This window comes from Pseudorasbora parva, chromosome 5 (genome assembly GCF_024679245.1).
Source record: "Pseudorasbora parva isolate DD20220531a chromosome 5, ASM2467924v1, whole genome shotgun sequence".
Lineage (NCBI taxonomy): Eukaryota > Metazoa > Chordata > Actinopteri > Cypriniformes > Gobionidae > Pseudorasbora > Pseudorasbora parva.
Genome location: NC_090176.1, coordinates 48,716,841 through 48,729,505, shown reverse-complemented (window position 1 = coordinate 48,729,505; position 12,665 = coordinate 48,716,841). Strand labels below are relative to the sequence as shown.

General features: G+C 42.5%; 1 protein-coding gene across 1 annotated transcript in view; it reads right to left on the bottom strand.

The window, feature by feature from the left end:
* The window catches only part of LOC137075700 (RNA-binding motif, single-stranded-interacting protein 1), a 107,410-nt gene extending 97,495 nt beyond the window's left edge, over positions 1 to 9,915 (bottom strand). Inside the window, exon 1 of the mRNA XM_067444594.1 lies at positions 9,656 to 9,915. Within this exon, the coding sequence (XP_067300695.1) occupies positions 9,656 to 9,721 (66 nt within the window). The 5' untranslated portion in view covers positions 9,722 to 9,915. The remainder of the gene's footprint in view (positions 1 to 9,655) is intronic.
* Between the last annotated feature and the right edge of the window lie 2,750 nt (positions 9,916 to 12,665).

Here is a 12,665-nt window from a genome sequence, read left to right as displayed (position 1 = left end):
AGTTTGTCTGTTTCTTGTTGTCTTGTCTAGAGTCTTGTCGTGTGTGTGTGTCCTGTGTTGTTTTCTGTCCAGTGTTTTTTCCCTGGCCGCTGTCTCCACTGCCTGTCAGCCAAGACTCCTGCTTCGGTGAGAACATCAAGCCTCAGGTTCCTGCCTGGATTGGTCCAACACCGCCCTGCCTGGTGTTGCCTCCCAAGCTGTCGTGAAGGTCATTGGCTGCCTGGACTGGTCTCAGTGGTCATCCTCCCCTGCCCGTCATCGTCGTGTCTTTCCCCTGCCCTGGTGTTTGGACTGTCACTCATCCACTACCCCATTGTGTCTGTTGATCTGTCTTGTTAATAAACTGTCCTTGTTCACTCTGCATCTGGGTCCTCCACTTCCTGATCCCTGACAGAACGAACCAGCCAAGACAGGACCCAGCAGAATGAGCTTCCGTATTGTTCCTCCTGCGACTGCTCAAGAGAGGTTGGCACTCCAGCAGGGTGTGGCATCCCTTCGCCAACAGGGCCGGGAAGTGCGGTCCTTCGCCCAGTTCTTCTGGACAATGGCTAAGGGCCTTGAGTATGATGATGCAGCCCTCAAGGATGCGTTCAACATCTGTCTGGATGACCCCCTACCACAGTGGGAAATGGAACAACTTAGGATCCTGGATTTCTGGAACTTCTCCAATTACTTGCATCACCGCAGGGATTGGCAGATCCTGACACCACCCGAGCCAGTTGAGCCCACACCTGTCAGTCCAGAGCCAGTCGAGCCCGCACCTGTCAGTCCAGAGCCCGCAGCGGCCAGTCCAGAGCCAGTCGAGCCCGCAGCGGCCAGTCCAGAGCCAGTCGAGCCCGCACCTGTCAGGCCAGAGCCAGTCGACTACAAATTGTCATGCCCTCGAAAGCGGAAGAAGAGGAGAGCCCATGCCTGCAAGTCAGCTGCCATTCTAGATGCCCCTCATCTGTTGCTCCAGGAGGGCCGGAATCAGTCGGCTCCAGCCCCTGAGCGCAGTCCAGTGTCGGCTCCAGCCCCTGAGCGCAGTCCAGTGTCGGCTCCAGCCCCTGAGCGCAGTCCAGTGTCGGCTCCAGCCCCTGAGCGCAGTCCAGTGTCGGCTCCAGCCCCTGAGCGCAGTCCAGTGTCGGCTCCAGCCCCTGAGCGCAGTCCAGTGTCGGCTCCAGCCCCAGAGCGCAGTCCAGTGTCGGCTCCAGCCCCAGAGCGCAGTCCAGTGTCGGCTCCAGCCCCAGAGCGCAGTCCAGTGTCGGCTCCAGCCCCAGAGCGCAGTCCAGTGTCGGCTCCAGCCCCAGAGCGCAGTCCAGTGTCGGCTCCAGCCCCAGAGCGCAGTCCAGTGTCGGCTCCAGCCCCAGAGCGCAGTCCAGTGTCGGCTCCAGCCCCAGAGCGCAGTCCAGTGTCGGCTCCAGCCCCAGAGCGCAGTCCAGTGTCGGCTCCAGCCCCAGAGCGCAGTCCAGTGTCGGCTCCAGCCCCAGAGCGCAGTCCAGTGTCGGCTCCAGCCCCAGAGCGCAGTCCAGTGTCGGCTCCAGCCCCAGAGCGCAGTCCCGTGTCGGCTCCAGCCCCAGAGCGGAGTCCAGTGGCTCCATCTCCTGTTCCTAACCCAGTGAGGGCTTCACCTTCTGTCCCAGGGCACACTTCAAGGCTGGCCGTCCCAAGAGCCCGCTTCAGAGGAGGCCGTCCCAGAGCCCGCTTCAGAGGAGGCCGTCCCAGAGCCCGCTTCAGAGGAGGCCGTCCCAGAGCCCGCTTCAGAGGAGGCCGTCCCAGAGCCCGCTTCAGAGGAGGCCGTCCAGAGCCCACCAGTCAAGCCCAGGAAGGTGTCCCCGAGTCAGTCCCTGAGCCCGCCAGTCAAGCCCAGGAGGGCGCTCCCGAGTCAGTCCCTGAGCCCGCCAGTCAAGCCCAGGAGGGCGCTCCCGAGTCAGTCCCTGAGCACGCCAGTCAAGCCCAGGAGGGCGCTCCCGAGTCAGTCCCTGAGCACGCCAGTCAAGCCCGGGAGGGCGCTCCCGAGTCAGTCCCTGAGCAGGCCAGTGCAGCCCAGGAGGAGGCCCCAGTGTCAAGTCCAGTATCTGTCCCTGAAGTCATGTCCAGTCAGAGGTCCCCACCATTGAAGAGGCCCCATGCCTTTGGTCGGGTGCCTAATACCCCTCCCATCCCACCCTCCCTGTTTCCTGGTCCTTGTGGGTTCCCTAGGTCGGCACCCCCTTGGTCAGCCCCTAACCACTCCCCTAGATTATTTTCCTCCCCAGTCCTGCCTCCCATGTTTCCTGTCTGCCCTGGTACTCCTAGTTTTGTTCCCCGCCCACCCTCCCAAGTGTTACCGCCTTTGTTTCCCTTGCCTAGTTTGGACGCCAGGGGGCGTCCATTGGGGGGAGGGTACTGTCAGGGTTCTAACCTGGCAGCTCTGTCTGTTTTGTCTTTGTTTAATGTTTCTATGTTTGTTTTGTGTCTTAGTACTTGGATCTGTCTCTCTCTGTGTTTGTCATGTGTTCCTCTTGTCCTACCTCCTTGTTTGCCGTTACCACGCCCCCTTGTTTAGTCTGGTCTAGTCCTCGTTTCTCTAATTGTGCTCACCTGTTCCTCATGTGCTCTGGTCCCTTTATATTGTGCTACCTTCCCTCATGTCTTTGCTGGTTCGTTGTGTATGTTTGTGAGCGTTTGCTTGTGCGTACATGTCTCTAGCTCCTTGTCTAGCCTAGTCTAGCCTTTTCTAGTTTTAGTGTCTCCTGTTTTTCTAGCTTTGAATTTATTTTCAGTTTTTTTCTTTGTTCCTGAGTTTTTGAGTCCAGTGATGGTTCTGTCTTTATTTTTGCTTGTTTTCTCCAGGTCTTAGTTTGGTTTTTTTTCTTCTAGCCTTATTGTTTAGTTTTCTGGGTTCTGATAGCTTACCTTTTTTATTTTTTCTGTTTTCCACTTTTATTTTCTCAGTTCAGTCTTTTTATAGAGATTGGTTTTGTTTTATTTTTCTTCGTTTTCTAGCTCCAGTTTTTATTTTAAGTTTTTGTTTAATTTAGTCATAGTTCTTAGTTTGTCTGTTTCTTGTTGTCTTGTCTAGAGTCTTGTCGTGTGTGTGTGTCCTGTGTTGTTTTCTGTCCAGTGTTTTTTCCCTGGCCGCTGTCTCCACTGCCTGTCAGCCAAGACTCCTGCTTCGGTGAGAACATCAAGCCTCAGGTTCCTGCCTGGATTGGTCCAACACCGCCCTGCCTGGTGTTGCCTCCCAAGCTGTCGTGAAGGTCATTGGCTGCCTGGACTGGTCTCAGTGGTCATCCTCCCCTGCCCGTCATCGTCGTGTCTTTCCCCTGCCCTGGTGTTTGGACTGTCACTCATCCACTACCCCATTGTGTCTGTTGATCTGTCTTGTTAATAAACTGTCCTTGTTCACTCTGCATCTGGGTCCTCCACTTCCTGATCCCTGACAATGATGTTAAAAATTCAGCTTTGCATCACAGAAATAAATGTAATTTTAAAGTATATTAAAATAGAAAACCATTATTTTAAATTGTAATAATATTTTAACCGATATGAATGTTTTTTCTGTATTTTTGATCAAATAAATGCAGGCTTGATCTTAAAAAAACAGTAATGTTTCCCCAAATTCTGTAAAATAGAAGCTTTACCCCATGTTTCTTCATCGTTCCCACGTGTAAATGGGATAAAATAGTCCTGTCTGATACCCGCACAAATATATCTTCCACTATAGCAGACAGGTTTGGGTATTCATTCACACAGTGCCCGGCACTATTCGACAGGCCTATTTTTACCCCATTCGATCTCCACATATTTACTTACACACATTTACTGAATTGCCTGTTTACACAAAGTAACAAAGCAGGTCTATTAATACCAGACGAGTCTGTGTGTGTCTCATTGACCTTGTCAGTTAAGCTGAAGGGCTTTTCGAGCTCTCCGCCTGTGTTTGCGAGACAGGCCCTTGGCAGAGTGCTTCACCACCATGGTGGTTATTATTGTGAGCCGGTCCCTCATTTTCCTCATGTCAAAAAGTTCCCAGAATGACTATTGCAGGAGAACAATTGGAATTCTTTCAGCTCGGCACACACATAATGAGCTGGTTAATTGTGTACATTCCGCTGCCAGGCAACTCTTCAGGCTGTATTGTAAACATTGTATAGGGCTTTTTAAGGCCCTTCACAATGGCTTTGTTTGCAAGCTCTGTGTGTAATATCCAATGGCAGTTAATGTGCTAAAACCCACCCCTCGATCACAGGCTCATGTTGACACGGCCAGCCCACCTACAAGCCATCAAGATACATCAGAGCTGGTGGAAAAACTGCAGCTTTTTAATTATTATTCATATTAATATTAACCAACAATTATGCACTGGTGATAATGCAACAGCACGTCTCCCTCGACTTGTAAATTTAACATGAATACATTAATTATACTTCAGTTGCTTCTCATAATTCCTGGAGCATTTCATGCTTTCTCAAGAAAATGTGAGGAAGCACATGAGGATAATAGCAAAATGCTAAGAAAATGAAGATTAACTGTCCACCCCTCTTTTTTGAGAGTAGACGTGAAAATGCACTATCCAAAATGTAATTGTTGTAATAAATCAAGAATGCTTTGGAATATAGACCTAAGTTTGGTCTTGTTTTAAAGAGGACACTATAGCTACGGAAGCTAATAAAACATTTTAAGAGACAATTGTGAGATATAAAGTCAGAATTTGTTGCATTGTGACTTAAAAAATTTCTGCACAAAATTCGCCCATAATTCCCTTTACTTTTGTATTTCCCCTTATACTCTTGCTAAAAATCGCTGTAGATACAGAAATACTTGCAGTACATTTTTCTCCATCACACACACTCATAACTTTTTGCACATTTTGCACATTCTGTCCGGATTATATTTCCATTTTGCACATGATATTCAAAACCCATGCACTTGAACTATACTGACATTTGTACCTCATTGCCAATTTGCACAGTTCAATGAAAATATAATTAAATTTGCCTTACATTATTGAATTTGGCGGGAAATGTGATTGAAAATGAACCTTAAATGGTCCTAAAATACGTGTGAAATATGATGGGAACATGCTTTTGACAGGTTTTGTAAGATTGACCCTTCAATTGCACAGCTAATCATCATCAAAGCGCTCAAATGGTGCATATCATGTTTTTGTTGTCTAAGCCATTGTTTCCCAACCACTGTGCCTTGTTAACACAAATTAACCAATTTCCAAAAAATAAGTAACAATAAATGCTACAAATAAGATTATATATCAGCCTTGTAGGCATCTCTGTATTTCGTCATTTTATCAAATGAATGCTATTGGTCATCCTTTACGTCCATCTAAGGGTTTTAGAAATATTTAACCAATAAAAAGCATTTAAAAGAGGTTATGACTAAACCATTGGCTCTTCAAACGGTCAGTCAAACCTCATAACTCCACCCGCCTCTATTTAGATTGTGCCGTTTGGAGATCTCTGCTTGTTTGTTTGCAATGCAAGGGTAAATAATGCACTGATGTTCGAGTAAGTACAGCATTTTCTTTACTCAACAAACACTATGTTCATAAAGGCTAACGATTTTTGTACTTGAAGAGCTGAGAAGAGTCTTAGACTGGTATTTGCTGTCAAGTGGAAGCAAATGTACCATTTTAAATATCTTGTGCATAGCTTCATATTTTGCATCATGACATTTTGATCAGGAGATTTCAACAACAAGAAAAATGAGCACCCATACAGCGACAATAAACTTTATATCCTGTAATTAAAATGTAATGCGATGCACTGACTGCCTCATGCCGCCGTTCCAGTGACAGACAAAATACACTATATTGCCAAAAGTATTAGCACACCCCTCCAAATCATTGAATTCAGGTGTTCCAATCTCTTCCATTGCCACATGTGTTTAAATCAAACACTAGGCATGCAGACGCTTCTACAAACATTTGAGAAAGAATGGGTCGCTCTCATGAGCTCAGTGAACTCAAGCGTGGTATTGTGATAGGTTGTCACCTGTGCAATAAGTCCATTCATGAAATGTTCTCACTACTAAATCCACTGTCAACTGTTAGTGGTATTATAACAAAGTAGAAGCAAATGGGAACAACAGCAACTCAGCCACTGGACTAGAGCAGTGGGGACGTGTTCTCTGGAGTGACCAATCACGCTTCACTGTTAGGCAACCCGATGGACGAGTCTGGTTTTGGTGGTTGCCAGGAGACCGGTACTTGCCTGAGTGCATTGTGCTATGTGTAAAGTTTGGTGGAGGGGGGGTTATGGTGTGGGGTTGTTTTTCAGGGGTTGGGCTTGGTCTCTTAGTTCCAACAAAAGGAACTCTTAATGCTTCAGCATACCAAGACATTTTGGAGAATTTAATGCTCCCAATTTTTTGGGAACAGTTTGGGGATGGCCCCTTTCCTGTTCTTACATATTCGGTCCATAAAGACATGGATGAGCGAGTTTGTGGAGGAACTTGACTGGTCTGCACAGAGTCCTGAACTCAACCCGACAGAACACCTTTGGGATGAATTAGAGCAGAGACTGAGAGCCAGGCCTTCTTGTCCAACATCAGTGCCTGACATCACAAATGCGCTTCAAGAAGAATGGTCAAATTCCCATAAACACACTCCTAAACCTTGTGGAAAGCCTTCTCAGAAGAGTTGAAGCTGTTATAGCTGTAAAGGGAGGGCTGACTCCATATTAAACTCTATGGGTTAAGAATGGGATGGCATTAAAGTTCATGTGCATGTAAAGGGAGGTGTCCAAAAATATAGTGCACCTCTGTCCGTTGCTGTTCAAAAACCTCAAAACTCAATTTGAGCTTGATTTTCATAAAATGTTAATATTATAGTGACACGTGCATGTATCAGCTATATAAAAAAGAAGAAGCATGAAGTCACTAAAAATAGCAGCTCCAAACTAATTATAGCACAACATTTCAACAATGTTTTTTTAAAACCTAAATCCACAATACAATCTTCAATGGCAGTGTTTAAAATATGAGGTTTCTGCCTGACAGCGAAGATAGCCATATGTAAATTTGTTGTTTTATCATCCCCAACCGACTTAAGCTCAAGTTTCCGTTTAAATGTGGGTACTACTTTTATTAAAATATCTTGTTTTTATATGTAATTTAAAGTAATGTATGTTTGTGCAATTTTGTTATATTTTTATGTAGCAGTGTGGGATTTTTTACTTTTCAAAACTGTGGTGTGGCAAAAAAAAGTTTGGGAAACACTGGTATAAGCTGTAGTTTGCATTATAGGCTGTAAACAGTCAGAGCGGAGCGATATATAAATGTGTTCTACCTTTCCGCCTTTCAAATAATGACAAAATCTGCTGGCTCCCAGCCTTGAAAGAAATCAAGCTGCTGTAATAATATAAAAAAGGCTGTTCCTCCTTTTCCTGTCAAGACTTATCTTACAAAAGCATCTCAACTTGTACAAGCTCCTACAAGGGCATGAGTCCAAAAATAACAAGCCAACAAACAAATGCTGGATATTTTCTGAACACGAAATGAAAATCTAATTACAAAAAATCAGAGATGAAGGAAGGTGAATGGTGTGGACTAAAACCGTGGGCTATTTATTCAGGCCACTTCATTGTAGAGTTTATGGAGCATTTATGGACTCTATCCTGTACAAGTACGGCAGTATTTGGAGTTTCAGGACGCTTTTGTATAAACTGACGGCCCCACATAAAGTCAACATGCTATACAAGCTTAGCATCTGGCAAAATTTATCCTGTTCACTATCGTTCTGATCTTATTGTGCATCATTCTGTAGTTTATATTCATCTATAACATCTTTTGTCTTTGCAATATAATATATATCAAAATATTATTTGCTATGCATCTGTTTTGATCTCATCATTAATGCCTCAGCATCTCGCCTCCAACTACCAGACAATCCACTTTTTACAATCAATTCCTGATGGATAAAATCAAGTCTGGTTTTAATATGTTTCCTTTATGTCAAAACCAGTGGTTATAGTTTATAAAGTTATAAATATGGCTATGTATGCATGGTTTCACTTTAGAAGGCTTTTATTATCCCCTGAGCCGTATGGATTACTTTTATGATGGATGGATGCACTTTTGGGCTTCAAAATCTCCATTCACTCCCATCATAAAGCTTGGATATTATTTAATATAACTTAAAACATTGTATTCAGCTGAAAGAAGAAAGCCATAGATACCTAGGACAGCTTAAGGGTGAGTGAATGGTGAGTAAATTATGGGCTAATTTTCATTTTAACTAACCCTTTAACGTTTTTTTGCAATGCTTTGATTGACAAAAACTTGTGGTGGTCAAGATTTATGTTTCCTCTATGTCATAAATCAATGCTTTTTATAAAGCTTTGTGCAATGTGACATGTCATTAGAAGGGACTGAATATGTGAAAAATGAAACCTGATTAGTATCATATCCATAGTCAGGCAGCATAGTCCTCTACCCAGTATTGATCAGCTGTGATGTCTGATAAATAGCAGCAACCTTTCTCAGCTCTCTGTCTTCTCACATCTTCTCACTTTCTCCTTTATAGCCAAATGAAGCATTGGGAAAGCTGCATGTCTTATTTATCTCATAAATATTTACATTTCCTTTTTTTTTCTGGTCAACTAATATCATTTTAATGGCAGGAGGGTGCATACATGAGAATAAATACACTTAAATTCAAACAATATTTACTCAAATTTGACTAATTTTGATCAATCAACCAATTGGGAGCGGTTATTAGCTGAAGCCAAATGCTCTCAAAATGACAATATATATTTAGCTGCCTGCACTATTATTATTTCTATTACTAGAACAGAATGAACTATTCAAAAGAATATCTGTAGTGTCAGACGATCAATCAGCTATTATTTTACCATTTAAAAGATTAGTGGACAATGAGCGGGCTCACAAGTTTGGACGAAGTAAAAAAAGAACTTAAAAACGTTTTATTTCTAACAGTCAATGGATAAAAGTATTTATTAGATTGTGTTATATTAATTTAATAATCAGCCTATAGTCATTATGATTATTCTAAATTATAATATATCATTTGCCTGTCAACCGTCAACCAGCCTAGATATCTGCAATGAAAACCACATTTTGAAAGTAAAAAGAATAAATGAGCATTTGTAATATAATTATAACAATTTTCATTTTTGTCATTAGCCATGGTCCGCCCATATGAAACACCATCGGTACCTATTGACTGTGTAAACAAAGAACATTTTCTGTCTTTTTACAATTAAACTATGATTATTTTGCACAACAACGATTCCCAAGTGGATAAACTAGTGTGATAAATGAGTAAATTCATAGGGGAGACGATCCACAACAACACTAGCGCTGGAGTTCAGACTTCAGCCAGCGAGCGATGTCACGTCACAGGAATTCACTGGCCCAGACAACGAACAAAACATTTAATAACGCATAAAAAACAAAAACAAAAAGCATGACCACAAAGAGATTAAACCAGCACTGTGTACACAACAGCGACGATTAACTTATATCTGGATTTGGCTGTTCATATCTGATAAAAATTCGATTTAAAATGTCCGCCCGAGAATCCCCTCTCAAGTACGCAACAAACTTACTACAGTGTCACTCGATCCATACCGTACAATATCCCATAAAACGCATACACAGCAGTCAAATCTACAAAAGCGATATCAAACAAGAGGTAACCTGATTATTTTCGTACCTTGGCTTGAAGGTAGGGGTAATAGTAGGTATATTGGGGGTACATCTGCCTCCACACCTTGCCCATGAAGATTAGCGGTAAATTTAGTCGTGGATGTCACTGTCAGACCTGAAACCCGGAGAAAATCAACACGGACCGCTGCTGTCGACGTCCAAACGCGGAGACTGGTGCTGAGGTGGGCGGAGGAGCTGCAGTGGAGCAGAGCAAAAACAGCCACCCTCCGGTGAACTCAAACTCTGCTGGAAAGTCTGCAACACAGACTCATAAACACCAACCAAACGCTGTACATTTAAAGCACCAGAGGAAGAATATGATTATTCTGTGATAAATGTTTTTAATCTTGCAGAAATAGAGACACAAATGTCTTCTATTAAGTGCTCTTCTTGAATTATTAACGATTATCTTTCAAATAATATACATTGACTTTGTTTATGAGCTGAATAAGGGATAGTAGGCTAGTCACATCATGTTATTTCTGACGGTGGGTTTCACCTTAAATTCACCATAAAATCAATTTTTTTTTTTTTTTAATGGAATATTTCAGTATTTATTATAAATTACTTAGGACCTTGCACATCATTCTATTTTTTAAAGTCCCCATGAAATAATCTAATTTGCTTTTAGTGTAGCTATTGATTTGATCAGACTCAAAGAATGGCCTTCTCAGCTGCCATAGTTGCAACTCTTGTGTCATCAGAACAGGGTGTTCAACGAATTACCGCTTTCGTTTAAAAAACGTTTCGCAACATTTTGTCGGGCTAAACCAGAAAACGTAGCCTGACGTGGTCATACTCAATTCTAGTCAGAATATGAGTCTGAAACTGCTCCATTGGGCTGTGATTATGAGGTGTGTTTCAACCCAACCAGGAAAGACATCAATTGGATAGACCTACAACCAATCAGAGCAACGAAGCGACGCATTGTCAAATGTCAACAGAGTTCAACTGCACTGTGTTGCCAAACTTACCAAGTTCGCGTTTTTTCCACGGGTTGAAGCGACTATTATGTGATATATAGACCCATGAGTGCAAATTTTAGCAGGCAACCTTGCCAAAATAACACACATTTTACCCTCCAAACGCCATTTTTTCCCCGGAGAACCCCCCGAGAAGCTATAGGGCTAGTAGTTGGCACGTTTTGTTGTAAAAACTTGGTAACCCTGTGCACGCGTGCTGAAATTAGGCTGGAATACACGATCTTTGCCAATGTTGTAAAATAAGTTAATGATACACAGAGTACTTACCCAACATGATCATCATTTCTGAGAGAAATTGTGAAGGTGAATGCAGATACAAACAAGCTCTCCGTTTAGGATTCGAACAAATATAATCCAAGCCCCTTTGATGACGTGCATGATAACGTTACTGTTGATCATCTGTCCGTCATCGTCTAAAGCCCGCCCTGATGATTTCATTGGTCTGAACAGTTTCTGTTCGGGGATAATTACTCCTCTATGGATCAAGGGCAGACCGAATTGCCCGACCTAAAACATTTGTGGGCGGGGCTAAGTTCGGCTGGCATCCAGGCTACAGAAAACGTCTCAGACCTGTTTGAATTCTGCACCGAATGCTGTTTTTTAAAGCTATATGAAGGAGATTAAGAGAAACAGTTAGATATTAAGAGGAAACTGCAGCTTTACTGAGCTCAACGGCTCTGTGATATTTCTAAGTGCTATTGCCTGTTTTAAAAAGGGGAGGAGCTGTTCGATATGTCCCGCCCATAGGTCCCGCCCTGTCTTCCTGTTTCAGTGGAAATTTTGTCAACAAGGCATTTTAGTGGGACTTTAAAAAACAATGAATGTGCCCTCATGATCTTTAATCAAAATAACTTCTCCTCCCTCTGGCGTGAGGGCGGGACAATCTGTCATTTACATGAGATCGACCAATTGCAAACCACAACCAGTCAACCATCCAATCAATTCCACATGGACAAAATCAAGTCCCGCCCTACATTTTGTCACAGGTTCCCTCTATACACGTCAAAATGTGGAAAAATAGACAGTCGAAAATTCCTTTTCCTTGATTGATTCCTTGTTGATTTTAACTACAAAAAAAGTATGTTTTCACTCTTATTGAGCAGGAAAAATAAAAATATACAGCTAATTTAAAACTTGCCGAGCAATATCAGGGTAAGTTAGTTAAATACAGTCTTACCCTGATATCAAATTACTTTAACACTAAAATAAAAAGTAAACACATAGCAAGAACTCAGTGTGATTTTACAATGGGTTTTGAAGGACCTCTGTGTCATTTTTTGAGACGTTTTGAATTGGACCTGGAAGCTAAAGATCAAGTTCTTCAATGGTAAGGCTTCCATTTCAAATCCTTATTTTATATTTTTGTCCAAACCTTTTTGAAATTTCTATTAATTGGCATTAAATCACAGTTTTATTGATTAAAGCCACAATATGTAATTTTTCATAGGTCCCTTATTCAAAACAAAGGTGTAGCTTGATGATGCGTTAATTTCGCAGAGCTTTTATTCTGGGACAGAAGAGCGCTTCCATTTCTTCCGCTCATGTTTATGTTGCGTAACATTTTACATATACATTTAATCATTTAGTAGAATACGGTTTTATCCAAAGCAAATTATAAAAGAGTTATAATTATATGCTTTCCTGTAGCTCAACCAGTAGAGCATGGCACTAGCAACGTCAAGGTCATGGGTTCAATCCCCAGGCGAAAGTACTGACAATAATGTAAAAATGTGTACCTTGAATGCAGTGTAAGTCACTTTGGATAAAAGCATCTGCCAAATGCATAAATGTAAAAGAGGAGAGCAATAGAAGCAACTAAACAAACAAGGGCAACAGCATGCAAGTGCTGTCAGAAGTCTCAGTTAATCGAGCACAGTACACAAACCAATTTTGTTTTGTATGTGTATGTTTTTTTATTGTTTTTGTTTTTAAACACAGCTCTGGTTTATCAGATTACACATACTGTATTTGAGTGTGTTGAAAGTTATGTTATCTGTGCGTTCGCTCGGTGACGACTATGAGACACTTGTTCAC